General features: G+C 38.1%; 2 protein-coding genes across 4 annotated transcripts in view; one reads left to right on the top strand and one right to left on the bottom strand.

Moving 5' to 3' along the window:
* EYA1 (EYA transcriptional coactivator and phosphatase 1) overlaps window positions 1–25,777 on the top strand; it is a 172,814-nt gene that overhangs the window by 144,092 nt on the left and 2,945 nt on the right. Inside the window, exons 13-17 of the mRNA XM_077166984.1 lie at window positions 6,465–6,523; window positions 6,622–6,782; window positions 7,754–7,868; window positions 7,995–8,116; window positions 12,887–12,987. Of these exons, the coding sequence (XP_077023099.1) occupies window positions 6,465–6,523; window positions 6,622–6,782; window positions 7,754–7,868; window positions 7,995–8,116; window positions 12,887–12,987 (558 nt within the window). The remainder of the gene's footprint in view (window positions 1–6,464; window positions 6,524–6,621; window positions 6,783–7,753; window positions 7,869–7,994; window positions 8,117–12,886; window positions 12,988–25,777) is intronic.
* XKR9 (XK related 9) overlaps window positions 12,891–25,777 on the bottom strand; it is a 512,237-nt gene continuing 499,350 nt past the window's right edge. For all 3 annotated transcript variants that reach the window (XR_013178248.1, XR_013178251.1, XR_013178253.1), the window contains 2 exons: window positions 25,290–25,465; window positions 12,891–13,450 (listed from right to left, as the gene is read on the bottom strand). The gene's annotated coding sequence lies outside the window, so the exon portion shown is untranslated. The remainder of the gene's footprint in view (window positions 13,451–25,289; window positions 25,466–25,777) is intronic.

Below are 25,777 nucleotides of genomic sequence, written 5' to 3'. Positions count from 1 at the left end.
TCTAGTTTCATGTTCAGAGGTGTAGAGCATCGGCATGTTGGTTCTTACGTCAGTGTGCTTGGCACAGATAATAAGACCCATTGTAACTGTCTTAATTCTTTTTATTAATTTTTCCTAAACTAAGTTGAATAGTATGGTGTATTTTTACATAATTATGGTACAAGTAAAAGGCTTGGGGGAAGTACAACCACTATGGTATCAAAGCAGAATAAATATTTGCAGAAAAATTCTGCCATAACTTAATATTTTGCATATGAGCCCCTGTACAAAATCTGAGCTATTCCTGGGGCTTGGTCCAAAACAGCATGTCTGTGGCCCAGCCCTAGAAGGCCAGAGATGATGACGGATCAGAAAAAGATCAGCTTGCGTCGCTGTGCCAAGAATAATGACAGAAGGGACCAAACAGGCAGAATGACAGTACAACCAGAGTTCCAAAAGCCAGGGTGCATTTTCTGCATGGCTATGAGAACCTGGAGCTCTTTTCCTGTTGCCAGCACCAAGACTGGTATTCGGCTGCCTCATGTGTTGGCAATTTTTCCCACCGTCCATGTGAACATTGTATAATCCAGCCCCGTGAGCGCTTAGATGTCTGCGAGCTGAAAGCCAGCAGTAATTGAAGCTTGCTAGTTTTATTTATTTTACTCTTCTGTGAAGCACAGACCATGAAACATAGAGGGAAGCCAGACAAGGGTAAACTGTGGTCGTTTGGCTGGTGGTGTTTATCTGGACGATGGCTGTAGTGGCCTGTCCCATTGCCAGCACCTGCGGTTTCGACACTGGGCCTCTAATCACTGCCACCTGCCCTCCTTCAACTCCCCTGTCCTTCAGTTCCCCCACCACCACACTGGCTAATCTACGTGCCTGGGCATCAAGCCTCCTAACTAGGACCTGGTGTCAAAGCAACATGCTAGAACCCACACTTCTACCATCTACAATCGCACTCTGTACCTTCCAGCCCTGGCAAAGACCCCGTTACCCCACTGGCTCTCCTTCCAGGATGATTTACCTCAGAACTGCCCATCATTTAAAGCCAGGTACTTAGATCAAGGACTGTGGCTTGTGCTGGAAGACATAGGAGGAGCATCAAAGTGTGGGCTGGGACCCAGTAGCCAGCATTACCTATGCCATTTCTAGGATAGAATGGGGCAGATGGGGGAGCCAGAGTCCCCTGAGCTCAAAACCTCTGATAGGTCACAAAGGACCCAAGGCATGGCTCACACACAGAGTAGGCAGTTGTCTGTATCGTGAAATTGAAGGGAATCTGGGAGGAATCAGTGGACCAGGAGTCCAGAGATAAAGGTGTCTCAGCATTTATCTTAAACACGTCATGTAACTCTTCTGAGTCTTAATTTTTCCTATCTGTAAAGTGGATCATAACATCAAATGCTATTTCGTTTTCATCATCTGTCAATAACACCTACTAATTCAAGGCAACAGGGGTCTGTGAGCAAGCAAAAGCCTGTGCATGCCTCTGCAGGAATGCCACAAGAAACGGCTTCTAGCTGAAGTTGTTTGCAGTTGCTTTGGGGAAAGGAGAAATACACTGTATAAGGGACACTTTGCATATGGGACACTTTGATAATTGAGGCTCAAAGTATGGTGTGTCCTTGGCATGGACAAGGGAGGGAAAAGGGAGGGACCAACTTCAGAATGGGAACAGTGGAGCACATGCTTTAGGAATGGGTAGGAGTGGTAATTTAATGTAAAATTTTTCTAGTGAAGGATAATCACAACTTTGCTTAGTGCTGGCCTTGGCTATTCTTGAGAATTTATCTGTGCTACGTGAATCCACGTGAGAATCAGGTAAATAAAAATGTCAATGACAGTGATACAGTCCTCTACTAATGACTGGTTTCCTAGCCTTTATGCATAAATGTTGCTCATTTTTACATCCTTTTGCAAACCCACTAGTGAAAAATAAATCTTAACCTACCTCTTGATCCTGTTCCAACTTCCATACCAGTTCTCACGTCTGTAGTTTGGGAGGTGAAAGGAACAGTATCTTCAAGAGCCATCTCCCTTGCTTTTTTGATTTTGCTCATGAGCTCTGAAGTTCTGTCATCTCTAAGTGGACGAGTGTTTTCTAGTGAGAATGAAGGCATGCTCTCTGAGTGCCCACCTTCCCCTAGCCATTCTAAGATGGAAAACCAGCAATGGCAGTCTGCAACCAAAAAGCTTTGTGTGTGTGTGTGTGTGTGTGTGTTCATTTTAACAGGCTCAGCAATTGTGAACCATCCCTAGCAGTCCACTGCATATCTGTTTGCTTATTTAATTTGATTGCTGTAATCACATTTAGTTAGAAAAGTAAAAAGGATAAACTGTGGACCATGCTGTCCCTCCCTGTTCTAGTGAAATATCATTTCAGTTCTTTCTTCACATCTCTGCACTCCTCTTGGACTAAATAGAATGCAGCCATTCTGCAGAAAGATGCTCATTTGGATTCCAGGGAAGTTCTGCAGACATTTACAACAATTGTAATTAATTTATCGAATGTGTGTTTAGTTAGTTAACCGCTGGCTTCCTTGCTAAACTGTAAAGTGCTCTGAGGTCAGGGACTAGCACCTTGACCCCTGCTTACCTGGCACAGCCAGACACAAGCCCAGGGAATCTCTTCCCTCCTGACTCATCCTCTGCCACACCAGCATTCTGCCACAGGGCCTTTGAAAATGTTCTTTCCTTTGTCTGGAAGTTTCTTTCCTCAGCTACCCAGATGGCATTTCATATCCCCTTCCCATGCTTAATTTTTTCTCCATAGTACTTATCACTCTCCAACATACTATATACTTGAACATATTTTCTTGTTTGTGTGTCTCCCCACTAGAATGTTAGCTCCAAGACATAAGGATTTTTATTTGTTCTCTGGAAGGCTGTGTCCTGAGTATCTGAAACTGTGCCTTGAACATAATAGTCCCTTAATAAATAAGCTAATATGTGAATGAATAAGTGACCTCCCAGCTTTCTTAGCTGAGGCATCCATTAGCCAGCTCAGACATTGCTAGTGGGAAATCTATCAGGTGTCCCTGATCCCTGGAAATTACTTCTTCTGCCCCAGGACAGACCCAGGGAGACACCCAAACAACACTTAAGTCCTTGGGGCAACTTAAGCCTCACCAGGACTGTGTAATGTATAAAATACGTTTAACTAACTAAACCAATGGTCTTCCCTAGAAACGTGAAAGTTGTCCAAAAACTTTAATTCAGTGGATTTTTCTTAAATAATCACTTAAAACTCTAACACATACGTTTTAGAAGTTAATGTCAAAACTACATTTTCAGCACGTTCACTCTGTTTTTGGAATAAAAATTTGTTTTCCTATGGAATTCTATATGTTCTGAAGTGTCTGTATATTAAGCACGAAATTAGGGTTTTTAGTAATATGTTTTGGCACCTGGAGATTAGATTAAACTTTCATTCTTGTCTTGTGCCTCAACAGTTTTCCAGTGGGGTTTTAAACTTCGTTGCTCTTTTTGTTTTAGTGGTTCTAGAACTGCTTTTACTTAAAGCCACAGGCTTTTAAATCAGGTCCTGCTCCCCTCCTGCAGCTATCTAATTTTCTGGTTTTAAAAACAAATTTGGAAACTGAAAAACCAGCCAAGCCCAGAGCTCAAAAATGGAAATTTAAAATCAGGCTCTTAAGAAAACAGACAAACAAAAAGCTAGATGGCACTGACAAGTGAAAGAAGGGGGAGTTCACCCCATCCCACGGAAGAGACTGAGTTTCATGATGCTCAAATGAAGGTAACTGCAGTTCCTAATTTCAGAACAAGTTCACCTATTACACATCTCTGCAGTGAAATATTTCAATAGCTTAATATTCTCTACTCTTTTGGGAATGAAAGTTTATAATAGGTAAGCATCAAGATAATATTACTGTTTCCTTGTAAGTGTTTTTGAAATTTAAAAAAAAGCAAAACTTTTTCCCAAAGCATTTATACCTTTACTTATAAGTGCATACAAAGGCTTACTGTTAATGAACTTTTTGTAGGTATTTTATATATTGGACAGTTGTGTGCGATAGTTTTTTTCTATTGTTCATTAAGTGAAATGAGCTCCAGTTCCATAGAAGGTGCTAATTAGGCCCTTTTAAAAAATGTCCTTTATTTTTGAATTTTTCATTACTTCTAGAAAAATTTTCAGGGTAAAGAATGGGGATTTTCTCCTTGTCCTCACCCAAACTTTGTTTAAATCAAAGCTTTGTGAAGTGAGTTTGTTATCTGCAGGTAAAAAGCTTGAAGCTGTTGACAGTTAATTAGAGCCAGCCCAGATACCAAACAATACTTCAGATGAGGCCCGCAGCTTGGGAACCAAAAGTTTTACCTAAAGCTAGCAGGAGAAAACAAATACAGGATGTCAGAGGAGAAGGACGACAATGGAGCCATTAACAGCCATTAGGAGATAAGTCCCTGCTCTGTCAGTAATGGAGATTTACAACTAAATTAGTTTAAGAAAAAGCATCTTAACTCCCCTACCTTTTCCCAAGAAGTCTTCCCAGCCCTAGAGTTAACCATGTCATTTTAGGTCAGCTTTCATTCCTTGAATTAAATTCCTTTTAACTTATCTTTTCCTCTTCTTGTTTCTCAACTTCCTCTTCTTTCTCCCAAGAGAGAAAATTTCCCCTTCCTGGCACCATGGCTTTTTTTTTTTTTTTTTTTTTTTTTGCTGGGCTAATCACAGACCCTAAAAAAAGTAGCAACTTGCCTAAAATTGTATTTATAGGCAGATGAATGAGGAGTTTTCCACTCATGGTTTAGCAACTCATTAAAACTGGAACAAGCAGATTGTTGAAAGCACAAATGGTGATCACTGATCTCCTGAAATAAGCCTAAATTAATAACTCTGAGAGGTTCCGAACCATGTTTTCAAATAATGACCTGTTTTTAAAATGTTAAATTCACAGTCAGCATGTGAGGGCTCCTCCAGGAGCTTTTCCTTTTTTCCTATCTGAGGTACAGACCTCAGGAGAGGAGGGGAAGGTTACAAGGTCAAAGTCTTTTCCTCCTTGAAACTTGCTGCTTGCTGGGAGAGGGTTGGCTGGAAAATAGAAGCTTTAGAAAAGAGGTTGGGGGTCACAATTTTAATTCTGTTAAGGAACAGCTGGTTTGAGTTTCGTTTCACTTCTATCTCCTGCTCCCTTCCTCACCAATCCATGGAGAGAAAAGAATTTATTCAGAAGGAGCTGGCAACATAAGAACATACGTTCTGTTACTGTGGTGCTTTGTGTGTCATCTTTGTCACAAATTTAATGTTAAGTGGTATAGAGATAGAATATATGTTATAAAATTAACTATATATCTGAAACATGACCAGAGCGCTAGTCAGAAGAACCTTCTAAAATGCAGGGTGCCTGCTTAGATATTTCTTTTAACATTTTTAAATAACACCCTAATGGAAGTAAAAATATATATGATAAAGGGCTCTAGATTTTATTTGAAACCTGATTGCCAAGAGAAATAATGATTGGCAATATGAAAGCATGCCAAGTGTGTGGTGTGGCTCATTTCTGGTATAGAGACCTTACTGACTTTCAAATTAGTGTACCTCCATTCAGTCAACAAATATTTATTGAGCACTTACTCTCCCCACAACTGTGCTGGGGGCTGGAATACAGTGACCAGCTGTGGGAGTGCTCATTTACACAAACAGGTGCATAAATGTTAACTCACTCCATTAGAGCCTATACAGTGAGGACGTCCTGTTCCATACTGTTTACAGGATGTTTGGGATCTAAAAATCAGGTCTGTTCACAATAACATTACTTTATAATAAACAGATAAATCCAATAACTTAATATAAATAATAATAATTGTAAAACAGACATTATCTTTTAAAAGACAGCATGGTTTGATTATTGCTATTTAGATTTTGAAGTCATCCATGCGCTTTCCTCCACACTCACCCAGAGAGAGAGGGAGAAAAAAAATAAAACTTGCATCTCTCAAATAAATGGCAAACCAGTAACAGATTTTTTGTCTGAGCTCCTCAGCACAGTGGCCTCAGGCTGAGTTGGTGTGTGGCTCAACAGCAATCAGAGGTCATAATTTCATTGGCAGTTAGCATCAGGTTTAATTTTTCTAGCATGTTACATTTACCAAAATGTCTGGTTTCAGTTATGCTTAGACATTGACTGAATCAGCTTTGAGCAGCATGATGTCTTAAGGTACCTGAAGTTTATGGAACACATATGCTAATTGTTTTCAATCACTTTCCTTTCTAAACACAAAAATGTGTTTTCCGAGAACTGGATAACAGTAGTCGTTAATGACATTGCTTATTTCTTATATTCAAGGGCGACCCTAAGTAGGTAAAAATGTCAATTTAGCAAGACTGCCACCTACTGATTGATGGAGTAAAAAATACTCCAATCAAGTGTCTGCCCTTTTTAAAAAATAGCAGTGTGTGATGCTTTCGAAAACCTTTTGGATGCTTTCATTAAAATAACACGTATATTTTAATTTCACTTTAGGAATGTGATCAAGTTCATATAGATGACGTCTCTTCAGACGATAATGGGCAAGACCTAAGGTGAGCCACATTGAAATGTCTCCACTGTAGAGTTTAACTGCTCAGCAAACAGATGAACTTTGCTTGGTTAACTTTGGGTTTTTCTTGCATCTAAACAGCACATATAACTTTGGAACAGATGGCTTTCCTGCTGCAGCAACCAGTGCTAACTTATGCCTGGCCACGGGCGTGCGGGGCGGCGTGGACTGGATGAGGAAGCTGGCCTTCCGTTACAGACGAGTAAAGGAAATCTATAACACCTACAAGAATAACGTCGGAGGCAAGTGACAGTCACCAGTGTCCTACTCAGTTGTTTAAGGCGGTCAAGATAAAATTCTAGATATACCACACACTTTTGCTTCTTCCTTTTTGTTTCTAATAGCGTCTTTAGAACAGTTTCATCCAACAGTGATTATCTGCTGTAATTTGGTGGTAGAAACAGTAGACTAGTGCTAAGGAAACTGACTTTGTAGTCTAGCACTGGTTCCATTATTAACGGTGGTGGTATGACCTTGAACAAGTTATCTAATCTCTCTGGCATTCATTTGTCCTACCGATCGAGAGGAATTCATAACCCTTGCCTAAATCAGAAGATGGGTTGTAAAGATCCTTCTACCAGCTAGGTGCTTTTACTTAGATACTTTTCATAATAGTTCAAAATGGCCTAGGCATAAAAGGAATTTCTTGACTTAATGAAAAGTTTAGGGGTGGTGTCAGCTTCAGGCATGGCTACATCGAGGTGCTCAAATGATGCTGTTAGGCATCTCTCTCTTAAGTTCTCTCTGGGTAGGAGTTAGTCCAGGTCAGACCCTCCTAAGAAATGGTGAAGTGGATCACCTGTACTACAGGTTATCTTCTACCTGTTTAGCAGTGTCAGTGGGGAGAAAGAGTCAGCATAAGTTCCGAGACTGACTTTCACAGCTTAACCAAGATCGTATGGTTCCCTTGGAAACCAGCGGTCAGCATTACTTCTGCCCCAACTACATGGGTAAGAGGAATAAAGAAGAGTAGGTGCCCTCAAAAGAGGAGACGGGTTCTATGACCAGAAGAGGGGATGCTAAGGAATGCAAAAACAATCAATGTTTCCTTTGGCACTCAATAAATATTTGTCAAATGAATGATAATATGTGAAAAAATTATTTTGTAACCTGTAAAGCTTGAGGATGTTGGTAGTTGTACTGTTATAATAAATGTTTATTATTTTAATGCAGAGGGAAGAGATGCGTTGACTGTGTTCTTGTAAACCTATAGGTCTGCTCGGTCCGGCCAAGAGAGAAGCGTGGTTGCAGCTGCGGGCGGAGATCGAGGCCCTGACGGACTCCTGGCTGACGCTGGCCCTGAAGGCGCTGACCCTCATCCACTCCCGGTGAGCCTCGCCCTCACCCTGCAGTGCCTTCGCTGGACAGCTGCCGGGGCTCAGGCGTTCTCATTGTGAGAATTTATTTTCTAACCGTCTCGCTTTTTTTTTCTTTTTGTCTTTCTATTCTCATAGGACAAACTGTGTGAATATCTTAGTAACAACTACTCAGCTCATCCCAGCATTGGCAAAAGTCCTGCTGTACGGATTAGGAATTGTATTTCCAATAGAAAATATTTACAGTGCGACTAAAATAGGTGAGCTATTCCTTTTTTTTTTTTTTTAATTCGGCTCTACTCTTTCAGGCTGGTAAAAGTGAGACAATAAATGAGTTTTTTTTTTTTTTTCTGAATGCTAAACAAGTCAGAAACCTAGAAGAATAAATTAACTAGTTTTCAAAATTGGCCTTAGACATCAAGGGAAATTCAAAGCATCACCCATGTTGCTGAAGTTACTTTCTTCATAACATTTTACTTTACTGGCTAACATTAAGACCTGTACATTTTAGATATAGTCAACATAACATCAATTCTGAATTATTGTTTTTATTATTTTAGGCAACATTATCAAAAACACATTTTATAATCTAAAGCGAACAGTAGTACAGAGCTACACAAAGGAGTCATGAAAACCTGTGATAACTTGCTTCAAAGGTCAAGAAAGAAGCAATGCTTAAACGAGCCTGGGAAGGAGTCAGGCTTTCAGATCATCAAGGAGGGAAGCGATGCAGGTTTTTGAGCAGGGGATCATCGGGAAGCAGTTATGTTTTAAAAAGATTCATCAGACAAAATTATAGAGTATTGCTCTGATAAACACTGAGCAGTAAGGAAGGCACAGAAGGAAGTTCAAACATTTGGACAATTGTGTAATACGACCTAGATTGGAAGGGTGGCGGTAAGAATGGGGAGATTCTTAAAAAAAAAAAAAAAAAAATCTCAAACTAGTTATTGATTTTGTAATCCCTTTTTGTCACCCCCCCCCTTTTTTTTTTAAGAAACGCTTTTGTCAGCCTAGAGAGACTTAATATTTCTGAGGCTGTGGTCTAAGGCAGGACTTCTCAAACCATAATGAGCATAAACGGAGGAGGGGAGTTCGTTAAAATGCAGATTGGGGTGAGCAGTCTGGGGTGGGCCCAAGAATCTGCATTTCTAAGGCCACAGGTGATGCCCATGCTGCTGGAACCTGGGCCACACTGAGTGAGAAGGCTGAGCCCATATCCAGACACAGGATGGATCACATCAGTTCAGTGTTTTCAACAGGAGCTGCATACTGGGGAATCCCTTGTGAGCTTAAGAGGGAATAAAAAGCCTGGGTTTTCATCCCCCCAAAACTGATGTAATTAGTCGGGTATACAGCCTGGACGTTGGAATGTAAAAATTCCTCAGATGATTCTAGTGTTCAGCCAAAGATGAGAACCACCAGGTTATTCTAAAGAAAAGGTTATTCAAAATAGACATCTTCAGTTAGTTGTAGAGTTATGTATATCCAGCAACAGCATACCTTAAAAATGAGAAATAAAAGCATTATACGATTTAAACCATGAATATTAACTCTGGACTTACAATTTGAAGCCTATTCATATACGAATCATTTGCGGGCCTGCCATAGACAGAGCTACTGAAAGCTTTTAGAAACACAAAAATGAATTAAACCATTCCTACCTCAAGCAGCTCATTATTCAAGATAAGAGATAAGGTTTCCTACATAGGAAGAAGAGGACATAGAAAGGGATGATTCAATTCAATTCAACTCGCATTCGAGGGTCTCCTGCTTACAAAGCACCTTGCGAGGAAATGGGGTTGAAAAGACAAGGTGGCTGTTATCCTCAAGGGCTTCACTGTCTAGTAGGTGAAGATTTATAACTACTATACTCTAATATGGTATGACAATGAGCATTTATCAAGTATTATATGGCCAGAATTGTGCTAAGCATTTACTCATCAATCTTACCAATCCTTCCATTTTGCAACAAGGAAACTAAAACTCAGAGACTTTAATAAACTATCCGAGTTAACAGCTTTTAAGTGTCAAAACAGTGGTCAGGCAAGACCTATTTATTTCCAAGGTCCAGACTTCTTTCTGCACCATAGGGTTTCCCACTGTTAAATGCTTGAGTGCACACAGGAAGCAGCACTCTCACAGGAGGCAGCAGAGGGCAGGTGTCCATGAAAACAAAAGGGAAGAAATGACATAAAAGCTGGGAATTGAAGGGAAGATAAGAGTTTACCAGGTGAATAGACTAGCCTGAGCAAGACACCAAGAAATTAAAATGTGTTTCCTGCTAAGGGACCTTTGCGTGGTTGGTACGCAGGCTCATGGGAACTGAAGCTAGTACACTCTGGGGTCTAGTCATAAATGGCCTTGTATATTACTCTAAGGAGATGGAACTTATTTTAATGAGCCCTGGGGAATGAGATGCGTGTCCTAGTGGGTGGGAAGAAAGCTGCTTTTTGCTGCTTAGCTCCTTGAAAAGAATAAGGGGCAAAAATTCCTGTAACTCTGACTCTCAGTATGGCTGCACTTTCATGCTTCCTGTAGTTCTCCTTCAAAGCACTTCTCAAACCATGGCTAAAGAATTACTGGTAGAATTATCTGTTCATAGTCTGACTTCCCTACCAGACTGCGTTATTCTTGAGGATGGAGCCTGTCTTGCTCTTCACTGTAACGAATGTGTTCAGCACATGAGAAGTATTTAATACATGCTTATCAAATGAAACATGAGCAAGTGGATATGTATTGCTAAGATGGCAGGCACAGAGCTTTCTCTTAGGCAGCCAGTTCAGTAGTGACACTGCTAATTGATTAAGAAATCAAGTATGATGGGAACGATGAGGGGCCAGTCATAAATACTGAGTTTGAAGAGTCCATGGAATAAATAGACTTCCGAAGCTAGAAGTCCATATCTGGAGTATGAGAATTGCTGATACCTCCAGAGAAGGGCCAAGAACAGAATGCTGGAAAATACCTATAAAAGGAAAGGTATATAGAAATAGAATGGAATCCCTGTTATAACCAGAATTTTTACATATTTTCAGGTTACATAAAGATAGCAATCAGTTTACATTGTCAGGTATTAATCCTGTTTTCATCTATATACATAAACAGGAATCATATTGTATTCTGTAGACAGGGATCCTTGGTAAAGTTTTATCAGCACACAAAAATCAGAACAAATTGCAAGTAACACAGAAAGGGTTAGTGCAAGTAACACAATACATGTCAAGAACTTGAATCCCGATGATTTGAAAATGGCTGAATAGAAAATGCACATAGTAAGCGTTAAGTATTTAAATGGACACTTTGTTTGCAACATCAGGCTTGAATTTTTTTCAGTACAGAATACAAATTAGAGTTAAAAATTGTGTGATGAAAGAAATTATCTCAAAACCTGTGGTAAGATCTCACTTTTTTTTTTTTTAATAAGTAGAGATTGAAACTCCTGTAGTGATTAATTTTATCATCAGCCGAGATCTGAAATATAATTTGGGGATCAGTGCAGAAACCCCAAGAATTTTCATTATAGGTAAAATGCCAAAGCCAAAGAAGGAGATCACAGCTTTATCATTCAGAACTCTGATGCCCTTTTAAACAAACTGGATTCATCAAATCAAAAACTTTATGTAAGATTTCTAAACAAATTCTAAAAGTCAGCATCATGTTCTTTATTTTTATTGTAGAAAAATTCTACGTGACCCAAAATTCCTAACAAAACCTGTAGGAGATAATATATATAGACAAGAAGTTTTGTTTTTTGTTTTTTTTTTTTGGTCCATCTCAGCTTCCCCTTAAAATAACATTGAATTTACCTTCTTTTTTCACACAAAGGAAACTGCTAAAATACCTCGGTATTTCCCTTGTAAGACTAAAAAAGCATCATGACATCTAAGTTTTGGATTGTATATTTTTGCAATGAAAAGAATACTTGGTATTTGTTTCTTAACGTGATTGAATATTTCACAGTTTAATAGATAACTAAAGAAGTATTGAAATTGCATCCTTTGAATAAGGCTGGCCCTGTTTCATTCTGTCAGATGCAAACTAGAGATTTTAGCACAAAATACAAATATAAAGCAGACATTTGTTTAGGCAAACAAGCAATTTGTTCATGGGTATATCTGATCCTTATCTGAAAGAGATGCAGGCCTGGCTCTGCCACTCACATTTGAAAACTATAAGCTGTCCCATTGTCCATTAAGATGACCCTATTGACAGCCAAGGACTTGGAACACCAGTCTCTTCTCTAAGCAGAAACAATGCCTGCATTAACTGCAGGGCTGTGCTGACAGCGTTGCTGCCACGGGGCCTAAACTAAATTCTGACATGGGAAAGATAATAGATAAAGGTATCCTCTTTAGAGAACATTGGATACCTGGGTGAGATGGGAATGGTCTGGTAGTAGTATCCCAAATTACTTGACATTTATTTCTATAAGCAGTTTTATGAGACGATTTCAGGTAAATACATTAGTGGTTTTTGTTTTGTTTTTCCTTTGGAGGGGGGTCTTTAAATAGAATCCCAACCTGAAAACAAGGGTATAAACTAATTCCAACATTCATTTCCTCTTGCTATTACAAATTCAGTTGGTTACTTTTCATCATTCTCTGTAGTCTGTGGATCAGATATTATTTTCAGAGTTTGAAATAGTATGAACATTTTTTAAAGTCAAGTTAAAATATGTTGCCAAAACTGCATTCTTTAGTTTCAGCTTGCAGAGGAAAAAAAGTATTACTTCAAAACAGTACTTTTCCCTCAGCTGCTGTGCTGTGATTGCCTTGATCATGCTATCTAAATAGATACTTGGTAGAAGAGAATTAAAAAGGACAAACTACCACACTAATTGATTTATAACTTTTAATTTATTGTACCATTCCACATGCAGCCCCATGGCATCTCAGAGCCCCCCTTGTAGTTTGCACAAATGGGGTAGAACTAAATAAGCAGCAAAAAGAAAGCATTTTATAAGCCAGATTCAATTGAGATACTCAGACTTGACATTTTCAATATTTCATCATTTATTTTATTCATAGGAAAGGAAAGCTGTTTTGAGAGGATAATCCAAAGGTTTGGAAGGAAAGTAGTATATGTTGTTATAGGAGATGGTGTGGAGGAAGAACAAGGAGCAAAAAAGGTAAGATTCCTGTGGGGGGGATCTTGTGTCATTTAATTTTTCTTAGTGCTCAAAATTCTCATCTGGGTCATCTAAACAAGTTCTGTTTCTCTGAAACAAACTAGGAAGTGTGTGTGTGCTCACAGGCACTGAAAAGAGGGGGCAAAGTACAATTAAAGTGGAGAAATCCAGGTCACAGAGGGTTGGTCTTCATGGAACATAGACTTTGGGACATAAAAGAAGGTTTAGCTCCATATCCACGGGACCTAAAGGCGTGTCATTGTCACACCACCCATGGCACACGGTGCCTAGTGACTGAAAAATTGTTACCTGAGGATGCAGCCTAGGAAACCTTCGAAAGCATCACTTCTGAAAGCCTTGACCTGTAGATCAGACCCGGTTTACAAGATGAAAACCATCTGCTCCCCTACAATACGCTGGGTCCGTTTTATAATGAGGTTAGTGCCTTGCCTCTCTTGGGATCCTTGGGAAAGTGAGAGAGAGGACAGATCCTGCCATAAGTCTCCTAATTGGTTGACTCATCACACCACATTTTATTCTTCTGAATCCCTGCAAGTGTAATTCTATCATTTCCCTTAGCAAAAGCTTATTCATTCATGCATCTCATTGCATTTAACAAACAAACAAAAAAAAAAAAGATAAAGGCCTGCATTCCTTAGCCTGGCCTCAGGACCTTCATGATCTAGTTACAATCTACCTCTCTAGGCTTTCTCACTTCTGTACCTTGCATTGCAGTCTCATTAGTCTGCTTACCATACTCTGACCATGCCCAGCATGTTTTCCTGCTATGACTTCTTGGAATCATCTTCCACCAAATGCCCATCTGTCATTGTCCCAATTGGTTTGTTTTCTTACGCTTTTTATTTTGAAATAATTTCAAACTTACAGGACAGTTGCAAAAATACAAAAACCCATATAGAGAACTCCAGCATATCCCCCAACCCCAATACAAAGATTGACCAATTTTAATATTTTGCTACAATTGTATTATTCTATTTACCTATCCATTGTCTAAACACTAAAGAGTAGGTTGTCAACATCTTGCTCCTTTAACACACAGAACTCCATGAACATTTCCTAAGAGCAAGGATATTCACTTACATAGCTTCCTTAAGTACAATTATCAGGAAATCTATAATTAGCTTTCAGTCCATATTCCAATTTTTTCCTATGTTCCAATACTGTCCTTTTTGCACTTTCTCCTTCATTATTAGATCCAGGCCAGGATCATGTATTACATTTAATTGTCTTTTTCTCTTTAGTGGTTCTACTGGTTTCTTTAATTCTAGGGATATATATATAAAACAAACTTTCCCATCTCAATCGTACCATTTTGTGGGATTAATCACATTCACAATATTACGCTACCCTCACTATCATCCATTATCAGAATTTTCCCGTCACCCTAAAGAGAAACCTTACACCTCTTATTCATTAACTCCCCATTCCACGCTCCCACCCCCCACACACCCCTGGTAACCTGTACTCTACACCCTTTGTCTCACAGTGCTTGCCTATTATAGCTTCCTATTATATAGTGAGGTCAGACACTATCAGTCCCTTTGTGTTTTGACTTATTTCACTCAACATAATGTCTTCAAATTTATAGCTGAATAATATTCTGTGGGGTATGTATATACTATATTTTGTTTATCAGTTCATCTGTTGATTGACACTTGGGTTGCTTCCACATTTTGGTTATTGTGAATAATGCTGCTGTGAATGTTGGTGTGCAATTATCTGTTCATGTTCCTGCATTTAATTCTTCTGGGTATATAGCTAGAAGTAGGATTTCCAGGTTATATGGTAATTCTATGTTTAACTTTCTGGGGGACTGCCAACTTATTTTCCACAGTGGCAGCACATTTTTCCATTCTTCCCTGTATCTCACCATCACTTAGTGTTCTGTGTATTTTTTAGTAATACCCTTTTTCTAGTGTGTGAACTAGTGTCTTGTGTTGGTTTTGATTTGCATTTCCCTAATGGCTAATGATGTTGAGCATCTTTTCATGTGCTTATTGGCCATTTGTTGAATTGTAGAAATTCCTTATTAAACCCTTCTCAGACATATGGCTTCCAAATATTTTCTCCTCTTCTGTTAGTTGCCTTTTTACTTTCTTGATAATGTCCTTAGGTGCACAAAGTTTTTAATTTTGGTGAAGCACAATGTTTCTTTTTTCTTGTTGCTTGTGCTTTCAATATAAAATCTAAGAGTACATTCCCTAATACAAAGTTCTGCAAATATTTCCTTATGTATTTCTGTAATAGTTTTATAGTTTTCACTCTTACATTTAGGTCATCGATCCATTTTGAGTTCACTTTTGTATATGGTATGAGGTAGGGGGCCACTTTTATTATTTTACATAGGGATATCCAATTTTTCCAGTGTTACTTATTTTTAAGATCCAGTTTATATTTCCTCCGTTTTTTGAGAGTATTAATCAGAGAAGCTGTGGTTTTAAATAGATTCTCGAGCTATATAGCTCGGAATCACATCATGGTTCTGTTACTTAAGAGTTCTATAATTTGAGCAAGTTACATAAGCCCTCTATTTCTCTTTTCTTGTCTTTGAAATGGGTATAATAATAGCACCAAGCTCATTTGGTTATTTTGAGGATTAAATTTAGTTAAGACATGTAAATACTTAAAACAGTCCGATATGCGTAAAATGTGCAACAAACCATAGCCATTGTTTTTGTGTATGTGCCAATTTCATCAATAAAATGTGAGTTCAGGGAGGTAGGTATCTTATTTTGCTTATCTTGCTGTTTGAGTCTCCTCAAATTTTTATTACTTTCTGGATCTTGGAACAGTCATACTCTATAAATATTTCTTGAATTGAAGGGTATTAAATATTTTGTAAGATTAACCAATAGAATAATTTCCCTCTCCCCCCTGCACCCACTCATAGAAACCAAAGAGTATTTTCATAAAGGATATAACTGTTCAGCTCTTCTAGAATATTCCAGTGTCCACAAGAAATGTCACATAAAGTCATCAGAGCATTGAGCATTAAGTTTGACATGAAGCCGGCTACTTACAGACTCTGAGGATGGCTTAATTCACCTTCAGTGCCTCTGAATTCCAATAAAAGCATAGGTACTGACCCTAATTCTGTAAACAATAGGTGATATCACTTATACCATCAACACAAAATGGGCTCAGAATCCAGAATGCCCTCACAAGCTGCCCACGTCTGTTTTGTGCTGGTGGAAACCCACACACACTTCAGGCTAAGCAGCATTTGACATTGAAGCACTAGTTCTGACTTCCAACCACCCTAATAGCCAGCCACCTTTATCATTAGGTACATCTGTTAGCCTATCTTCATAAAACACGATGCTTCCCAGCCTCAATTAGAATCCCCAAAACTCAACTCCAAGTTTGCTTGTAAGAGAATGCTTTGTGGGAATCCAGACTGAAGTCTTCTTCCTGGGAAGGCTTCTGGATTTCCCCAGGCCATCCCCAGATAGGACCACCTCGAGTCCAAGGTGGCATGGAACAGATCTGCACCTCTGAACAGTGAGGAAATGAAGAGCAGCATGGCATGCCAACATGGCCCTGGGCCAAGTTGTCAATCTGCTCTTCAGGTCTATCCCTTTCCCTTGAGTATTCACCAGGAAGTTAATTTCAGGATGTTTGCCAAAATGTTGCTTCCTAGATTGGTAGGCAGACAAATGCAATTGAAAATGATCACTTGAAATGCAAGGAATACAAATGATCCTTTGGGCCCTATCAAGGTTTCTGTGGGTGGATCCCTTCCTAAACTTTTCAAGTATGTTTCTTGGAAGCTTGGCATTGGTGAACACAAGAAGGAAAATATAAAGGAATTTCTTAATATCATGTTAGAATTGAAAGTTATACTAGGATAAAGAATATTTGCTCTCTTTCAAGAATAGTTAAAATTGTTTCTACTGTTTTATCTTTGAACATTTTATTCTTTTTATATGGGATACACCTACACACATGCATGTGCATGTACCAAAAAGAAATCAGGCACCCACCTGAAAAGCATGTGCGCTCTTTGAATTTTTGTACACTGAATGAGCACTTCTAGCCTCAACTTTCTATTTTGACTTCCTGGGGTAAGTATTTGTGATAAGAATCCCGGTGTATCTGTTACAAGCAAACTCCTTGCACCTTGAGCCCTACAGGTATGGGAATGCTGATAAAAATGTGACCAGCAGTTAAAACACTATGTGTATGTAAAATGTACCAGATGTTTTCAGGAGGTTCAGAATCTGAATAATCTATCACTTCGTGACAGATCAACCATTGCTCTTTTTATATCTAGCCTTACTGAGAATTTCTGTCCAGCCTTTTTAGGTTAATACTATTTTAGTAGCAGTATTGTGTGTTTAAGAGAGAAGGATCTAGTAATTCTCAATAAATAATGAGTATTTTTAGACTCCTGAACCAAAGGAGAAAATGTTTAATATTTAACTTAGGGGAAATGTTTAATTTAAGCAGGAAAGACTAATTCAGCAATATCCCATTTAATAATATGAAATATAAATATTATATTTAAATATCCCATTTAATAGTATACAATATAAATATTATATTTATTATATATGTATACTCAAGCTAAAGTAAGAGATGACTATCCATGCTGTGGAAGGAGTAATAATAATAGTGTTAAGTAATAAGAGTTCCTACCAATTATTATTTTGTTCCATAATCTTCTTTTAGACACTTATCTCATTAAATCCTCATAACAGTTCTATAAGGAAGGAATCCTTAGATCCATTTTACAGATTATAAAGCTGAGGTGCAGAGAGAATAAATAATTTGATCACAGCTAGAAACTGGCCAAACTAGAATTTGAACCTTGTTCTTTCATCTGTCAGTGAGGTTTAGCACTGTAAATTTATTTTATATCTTAAATGTGATTTCATTTACCAAGAAGGACTTAACATGCTATTTTTTAAACATTATTAGAATAAACTAGGCAATGTTTGCCTCTTTCTTGTGAGGGGGTAAGTATCACAATATAAGTGTCCCCATTTCCCTAATTTTACATTTATGAATAAAGCTTAAAAATTAATCATTAATTCTAATATATAATTTAGTCCTTGAGAAAGCTTCGTTATTAAATAAAATTAAGTGAACTACTTTAGATCTGCCAGTTTGAGCACTAAAATGTTTTTGCAAAATCAAAACATTTTATATCTCTTCAAAATTGGTCTTGAACCATTTAGCTTGTCTCTCTTAGTTTCCTACATTTAAAAGCTAGTACAACACTCTCTTTTCCCTGTAGAGATGTCTTTCATCTCCCTGAATAATGTTCTTTTGCTGGAGATAGTTGCCTTTTTAAGCCCAGAAATGAAAACCAATAACTATTCTGCCAGTTGCCTGTTATGTTAATGGTCAATTGAAACCTATTCTGTCATCCTTGCCCTCTTTGCCAATATAGTCCCAGGGCTTTCATCAGTAATTTAATATAATTCTATAATGCATATCATATAAAATGTCTCCTTCAAAGAGAAAAAGTTTGAAACACTTTTGTTTTTTAAAAAGAACGAAATCATTCTATAAGTATCCCTTGCAAGAGTTTTCCACTAGCTCTTTGTTCCAAGAAAGGCTGAGCGAAGCAGAGTGTGAGAAACCATCTACCTATGTATGTCTCCCTTTGACTTATGTCTTTTGTTGTGAAAACCAACTGGGCTTTCTTTCTGACAATAAAGTTCTATGTTTCCCACATACAACATTGCTTGAGTGAAAATAATTATGTTCAGGAATTATAAAAATATCAAAAATAAGTAATCGAGTCTCCTGCACACTGACAGCAGTTTTCACACTTCTAGAGTAAAGGTGGCTCTGCTTTGTAATAATTCTGAAACTAAATTTTGTTTAGTTTTCACAATACTATTTAAAATAAATCTTTTGTGAAAAACATAGGGAAATGTTGCTTCCACGTTGGAGCAGAGCACGAAGGATATTAAGGAATGATGAGAGAGACAGATGGGATCAGGGGGTCTGTTGTCTTTTGTCACCGACCTTTCTGGGAAACAGTGGCAAGGATACATTATTCTGTTTAATGACAGTGGCTTCATAAAAAAACATTTTAAATTTGTACTCTAAACTTGTTAAAATCCAACAAGTTTATTTAGGAGGAAAAATGCAAGCTGCTTGTTTCAAAAGAGGATAACATTTGTAATGCAGTGTTTTGTCTTTAAGTGGAACACGGCACAGGGATTACAACCAACCCAACACAGGAAATCTTCTTAGTCTAAGGTCATTCATTCATTTAGCACTTAATATACTATACACCAGGTCTTGAGTTGGATTCCATCCTCATCCTTAAAAGTAAGCTCACTTCTGTCTAGGGGTGATAAATGAACAATAATGAGTTATTATCTGTCTCCCAGGATCTTCTAGTTAACAATTCAGAAAGTATTTGTACCTCCATTTGCAAATATCATATGCATATGAAAACAGAGATATGTTTTTTTATTTTTGTATACAAAGAGCAGCTATGTGCTTACTCCCTTTTGTACTTGCTTTTTTCACTTAACAATACAGGTATACCTGAGAGATTTTGTGAATTTGGTTCCAGACCATCACAATAGTGTGAATATTGCAATAAAACAAGTCACATGATTTTTTTTGTTTCCCAGTGAATAGAAAAGTTATGTTTATATGATACTGTAGTACATTAAGTGTGTAATAGCATTATGTCTAAAAAAACAATGTATAGAAATTTAAAATACTTTGTTGCTAAGAAATACTAGCCATAATCTGATTCATATATTTTTTTTGCTGGTGGAGGATCATGCTTCCGTGTTGATTGCTGCTGACTCATCAGGGTTGTAGTTGAAGGGTAAGGTAGTTTCTTAAAATAAGTCAGCAGTGAAGTTTGCCATATCATTTGATGCTTGCTTTCATGAAAGATTTCTCAGTAGCATTATGTTATTTGATAGCATTTTTCCCACAGTAGAATATCTTTCGAAATTGCCTCTGCTTTACCAACTACGTTTATGTAATCTTAAATCCTTTGTTGTCATTTTAACAATGTTCACAGCATCTTCATCAGAGTACATCCATCTCAAGAAACCACTTTCTTGCTCATCTATAAGAAGCAACTCCTCATCTGTTCAAGTTTTATTGTGAAATTGCAGAAATTCAACCACATTTTCGGGCTCCACTTCTAATTCTAGTTCTCTTGCTGTTTCACCACATCTACAGTTACTTCTTCCACTGAAGTCTTGAACCCCTTAAAGTCATCCATGAGGGCTGGAATCAATGACTTCCAAACTTCTATTAATTTTGATATTTTAACCTCCCATGAACCATGAATACTCTTAACAGCATCTAGAATGGTGAATGCTTTCCAGAAGGTTCTCCATTTACATTACCCACATCCATCATAGGAATCATTATCAGTGGCAGCTGTACCCTTACGAAATGTATTCTTAAATAATAAGACTTGAAAGTTGAGATGACTTCTTGATCCATGGGCTGCAGAATAGATGTTGTGTTAGCAGGCATGAAAATAACATCTCACTGTATATCTTCATCAGAACTCTTAGGTGACCAGGTACATTGTCAATGAGCAGTAACATATTGAAAGGAGTCTTTTTTTCCCCTCAGTTGTAGATCTTATCAGTGGGCTCAAAGTATTCAGTCAGTCATGCTGTAAACAGATGATTGTCATCCCGGCTTTGTTCTTCTATTGATGGAGCACAGACAGAGTAGACTGAGCAGCATTTTTAAGGGCCCTAGGATTTTCGAAATGTTAAATAAGCATTGGCTTCTGCTTCAAGTCACCAGCTGCATTAGCTTCTAACAAGAGTCAGCCTGTCCTTCGAAACTTTGAAGTCAAGTATTGACTTCTCTCTAGCTCTTCTAATAGAAGCCCGTTTCATCTACATTGAAGATTCATTTAGCTTAACCACCTTCATCAATTATGTAGCTGCAGCTTCTATATCACTTGCTGCCTTATCTTGCAGTTTTATGTGATGGAGACAGCTTCTTGCCTTAAACCCCATGAACCAAAGTCTGCTAGCTTCAACTTTTCTTCTGTAGCTTCCTTATCTCTCTCAGCCTTCATAGAATTGAAGAGCATCAGGGCCTTGCTATGAATTAGGCTTTGGCTTAAGGGAATATTGGGGCTTCCCCATATCAGCAGTAGAGCTGTTTTACTTTCTTATCATTCATGTGTTCACTGGAGTAGCATTTTTAATTTCTCTCAAGAACTTTTCCTTTACAACTTGGCTAACAGGTTAAAGCTGGGCCTCTTGCACCAATCTCTGCTTTTGACATGCATTCCTCACTAAGCTTAATCATTTCTAACTTTGATTTAAAGTGAGAGACCTGTGACTCTTCACTTGAACACTTAGAGGCCATTGTAGGGTATTATATTGGCCTAGTTTCAATATTCTTTTGGTTCAACGAATTAGGGAAGAAGACTGGAAATGGCCAGTCAGTGGAACCATTTGACCACCCACAACCTTTATCTTCTAAGTTCACCTCTTTATATGGGCGTGGTTTGTGGCACCTCCAAACAGTTGCTGTAGTAACAAAGATCACTGATCACAGATTGCCATTACAGATATACTAGTGAAAAGGTTTGAAATATTGAGAGAACTACCCAAATGTGGCACAGACTTGAAGCGAGCACATACTGTTGAAAATACGGCATCAATAGGCTTGCTCGACACAAGGTTGACATAAACCTTCCATTTGTGAAATATGCAATATCTGTGTAGCACAATAAAATAAACTATACCTGAAGATCCTGGCAGCTAGTCCACATCAGTACATGGGGCTCTGAAACTCTAGATCCTTTTGATGGATGCATGAGCATATTCCATCTTGTGAATTAGTCCCCTGGGTGGGACTGGACATTAGATTCTTTACCAAATTCTGGGCTGAATGGCTTTTACATGATTTATGAATTCCTAGAAGTGGATATATATATTAAAATTTTGAAACTTTAAATAATTCAGCAAAATTCAGTTTACATTTGCGAATCTATAAACCTAACTGTAAATATCATATATGTTATGTACGACCAGAAGGGATCAGTGTAAGTTATCCGTGGGGAAGGGTGGGTGTAGGAGTTGGAAGTTGCATCTTGTAGGCAGAGAGGTAAAGAGTGAAGATATTATTTTCTCATCAGTCTGGTAATATTTTGATTCTGAAGACCCAAAACTTGTGCTGTTTACCACTGTTCAGGCTTTTACACATAATTCCCTCAATATATGCCTGATCTTGATAAACTAATGATGTAGACTTCACTATTTACGCTATCACTTCTGTTAAGATTTGTGATTAACTCTATTTTTAGACCTGACTCTAGTATTTAACACGTCATACTCATCAGAATATAGCCAAATAAATTCAGCTACCCCAAACCAATTTGCCCACTCAAATTTGCTTTTGCGTTTTCTACATCCAACCCATTGTTAAGTCTAAGAATTCTTTCTTCACAGTTTGACTGCTATTCATTGCACTCTTTCCATTTCCCCTGTCACTCTGCCTGGTTTCCCTGTTACCAGCAAGACATCCCTCCCATACATTTTTTCCTTAGCTGCCACTATAAATAGCTTAAAATACCAGATTGCAGAAGTAGTAGCTTCCCTTCCCTTTCATTCACAAGCTAAAAATCTAAGCTCTTTAGTTAAATAGTCTTAGTTCTTTTACCTTAAAAACTCTCCTTCCTATTGGTCTCTAATAATAAAACCCACTATTCCAGCTCCATCACCTCCAAGCTAATGGTCTGTGCATAACCACCTGTCAGCCTTGTCACATACTCTCTTCCTTTCTCAGCAAGCTTTCCAAATTGGCCATTCTTTAAAGATCAATCAACACAAGCCCAGTTTATTCTCTTTAGCTTACAACTGTGCTCTCCCCTCTCTGGATTTATTATTTTAATTCTTAATCCCATACTGCTGCCTTACATTGTAATGAAAGTTTCAGCAATATGTCTTGCCTGCCCAGTAGTTCTTGGCAGTGGGGACAGATTTCTTATATGTGTTGTATACTGCCTATGTAGCTACAGTGCTCTATTGGTAATAGGATCATAGACTTTATTAGACCTAGAAGCAACCGTAAGCCATTTTGCCTAAACCCTCATTTACAGACAAAGAAACTGGGGCTTCAGTGAAATTGTCAGAATTCAGAGTCACATAGCTCATGTCAGAATTGAGTCTATAACCTCAGTCTCCTCCTCCTCCTTCTAGTACACACACCTCTCTCTGATTTCATTTATGAAATATTTGTCCTAGTGGTAACAATGATACAGGAAAAAAAAATTACTCTTTTGCCTCTCTACTTGTCCTGGAAAGCTCTTGTAAATGCATAAGACTTTTGCATCAGTACATACCTAAGTTAGGAAAAGTGTTATTTTGCAGTATTGGTTCAAATTTTTTGTCAACCAGAGTTTGTGTCACTTGACGCTCCCCTAGAAATAGTTGTCTTCTAATCATTCACTTAATAGTCAGTGTGCCTTTCTCTTCAAGGAGCCCCCTAATGTTGTGAGAAAGAAGCTGTTTATTATAGCAGAGATCATTGCCCTTTGCTAAATGAAAGGGTGCTGAGGATGGAGGTATGTTCTTATGTAGGGGTGTTCCCCAGAGACTGCCCTTTCTTGTTTATGTACACCTAAGGCTTGCCAGTTCTCACTGTAGAATCTTTGGGACTTTGCTCAAATCAGTGACCACATCACTTTTGCCCTGTACTGTGTTCCTGTGATATGCCACAGGCCTATTTCATCATTTGAAAGCCCCAAGGTGCTGCTTGACCATGTGGCTTTTATTAAAAGACTAAAACCATTAGTGTTTTAGTGCCAGTAAACAGGCCAATTTGGGGCTGTTTGTATGATTTAAAAGTAAAACATCTCTAATAAAACGTGCCCTCAGCAGACATCAACCCCTGCACTTATAAGTATGAGACATTCAAGCATTGCATAGGACCTTTGTTTACTATCAAATTAAATCCCCAAGTTAAACCTTAGCTATGTACCAAACTATTAACTGGACTTTTCTTAATTCCTTTTTCAGTTCTGCCACTCAGGGCATCCTTCAGTTCATGCTTCTGAATGCACCAATGGTTTTCAAATTTGTATTGCTAATGCTTGTATTTGTATAGGCTTGCCTGTGGGAGACATATCCAACTACAGAGAATCATTATGCAAAAAAATTTGACTGAACCTACTCTGAGCAAAAAGCATCCCTCCTCTCAAGAGGAATTCTATATTTATTTATGAAGATATTTGTCCTAAAAGTTTCTGGATACTTACCTAAAGAATCTTCGGCATCCCTTGGTACATCCTGAAATAACGGTACATTAGCTCAATAGGGCAACTGTACACCCCTTTTATTTAGTTGTAGATAGTTAGACACTTTTGGGTGGGGGCAGTGAATCTCTGGCAAACCTAATCAAGAAAGTAAATAAACCACAAGCTAATTAGAAATAAAAGGGATATAAAAATTGATACCAAGTAGACGGTTAAGTACTAAATGGTTATACTCGATAACTTTTTCATACAAAAGTAATATGATCAAAATGGACTCAAGATTAAATAGCAAAGTGAACAGGATTATATTTACTGTATCTGCACATAGTTTCAAATGTGTGTGCATGCATATAGAAAAATGTTTATCTTACTATCATAGGGTTATAAGTACTTTGTATTCCTGCAGTTCTATATTTTACATGTTATTTACAATATGCATGAATTTCTGTTCTAAAAGGAAAAAAAAGAAGAAACACTTTCTGTGTTGTAACTAACTGATCAGAAACTTGTCAAACCCTGATCTATTCATCACATTCCCTCACATTTCCAGTATCTCTTACCCAGCAGAGCATGGATGGGATTGTTATTTTGTTTTTCTTTTAACCTGTGCTATGGTACTAGTAATTTACACTGCTGACTAAAAAGGCCCTGGAGAAGAGTGAGGGACATTAGGGCAGAGTAGGTAAGCATATGAGCTTCACGCTCAGACCAGACCTGCTGTGAATCTCAGCCTCATGTTTTACCAGCAATTATTTAAACCTCTCTACATGTTGGTTTTTTCATCAGTAAACGAGATCATAGTACCTCTCTCTGAGATTATAGTGAGGCTTAAATAAGAGAGTCCATGTACTTAATCCAGCATGTGACACAATACTCAAGAAAGCATAACTGCTATTATTAATAAACTTCTGAACAGGTTATCGGCGCCCGCACCATCTGGCTCCAGCAACCAGCTGTCACCAAGCTTGTCTGTTTCACACACAGCCAGTAACCTAACAGTGAACTTCTCCTTTATCCTTTGCCTCCCCCTTCTTCACCACCCATCAATCAGAAAACTCACCCTTTCATACATAGCTCAACCACCTCCTCTTCTCAGGTGTTTCCTCAGTTCCCCGGGCTAAGGTAATTTCCTCTCCTGCTCTTTATTTCTGCTACTCTCCCATAGACTGTGAGAGACTAGAACAGGGACATACGGTGTCTCTGGGTCTTCTATTCCTTGCACAGTGTGCCTGGAAACTAAAAAAAATACTGAATTAATGAAAGCAGAATAGTTCATCTGAAGTTGTGTAGTGGGTCATCCTTCTAAAAATTTATAAAGCTATCTTTTAACACTCAGTTCTGTATTATTCTGTCATTGGAAGATAAAGATATATAGTACTCCAAAATAGCATGTGTCCAATGAGATCTACATTTGATATAGGAATGTGGTATATATTATTTTAGCAGATAAAGTGAAAAGTTTGCTAATAAATAATTTAATAGTTTACACTCCTGTATACGCAGCTAAATGGTCCGAATCATAGCTTTCACTCTCACCTGCAGATAAAC

Source organism: Tamandua tetradactyla, chromosome 6 (assembly GCF_023851605.1).
Source record: "Tamandua tetradactyla isolate mTamTet1 chromosome 6, mTamTet1.pri, whole genome shotgun sequence".
Taxonomy (NCBI): domain Eukaryota; kingdom Metazoa; phylum Chordata; class Mammalia; order Pilosa; family Myrmecophagidae; genus Tamandua; species Tamandua tetradactyla.
This window is presented reverse-complemented; position numbering and strand designations above follow the sequence as displayed.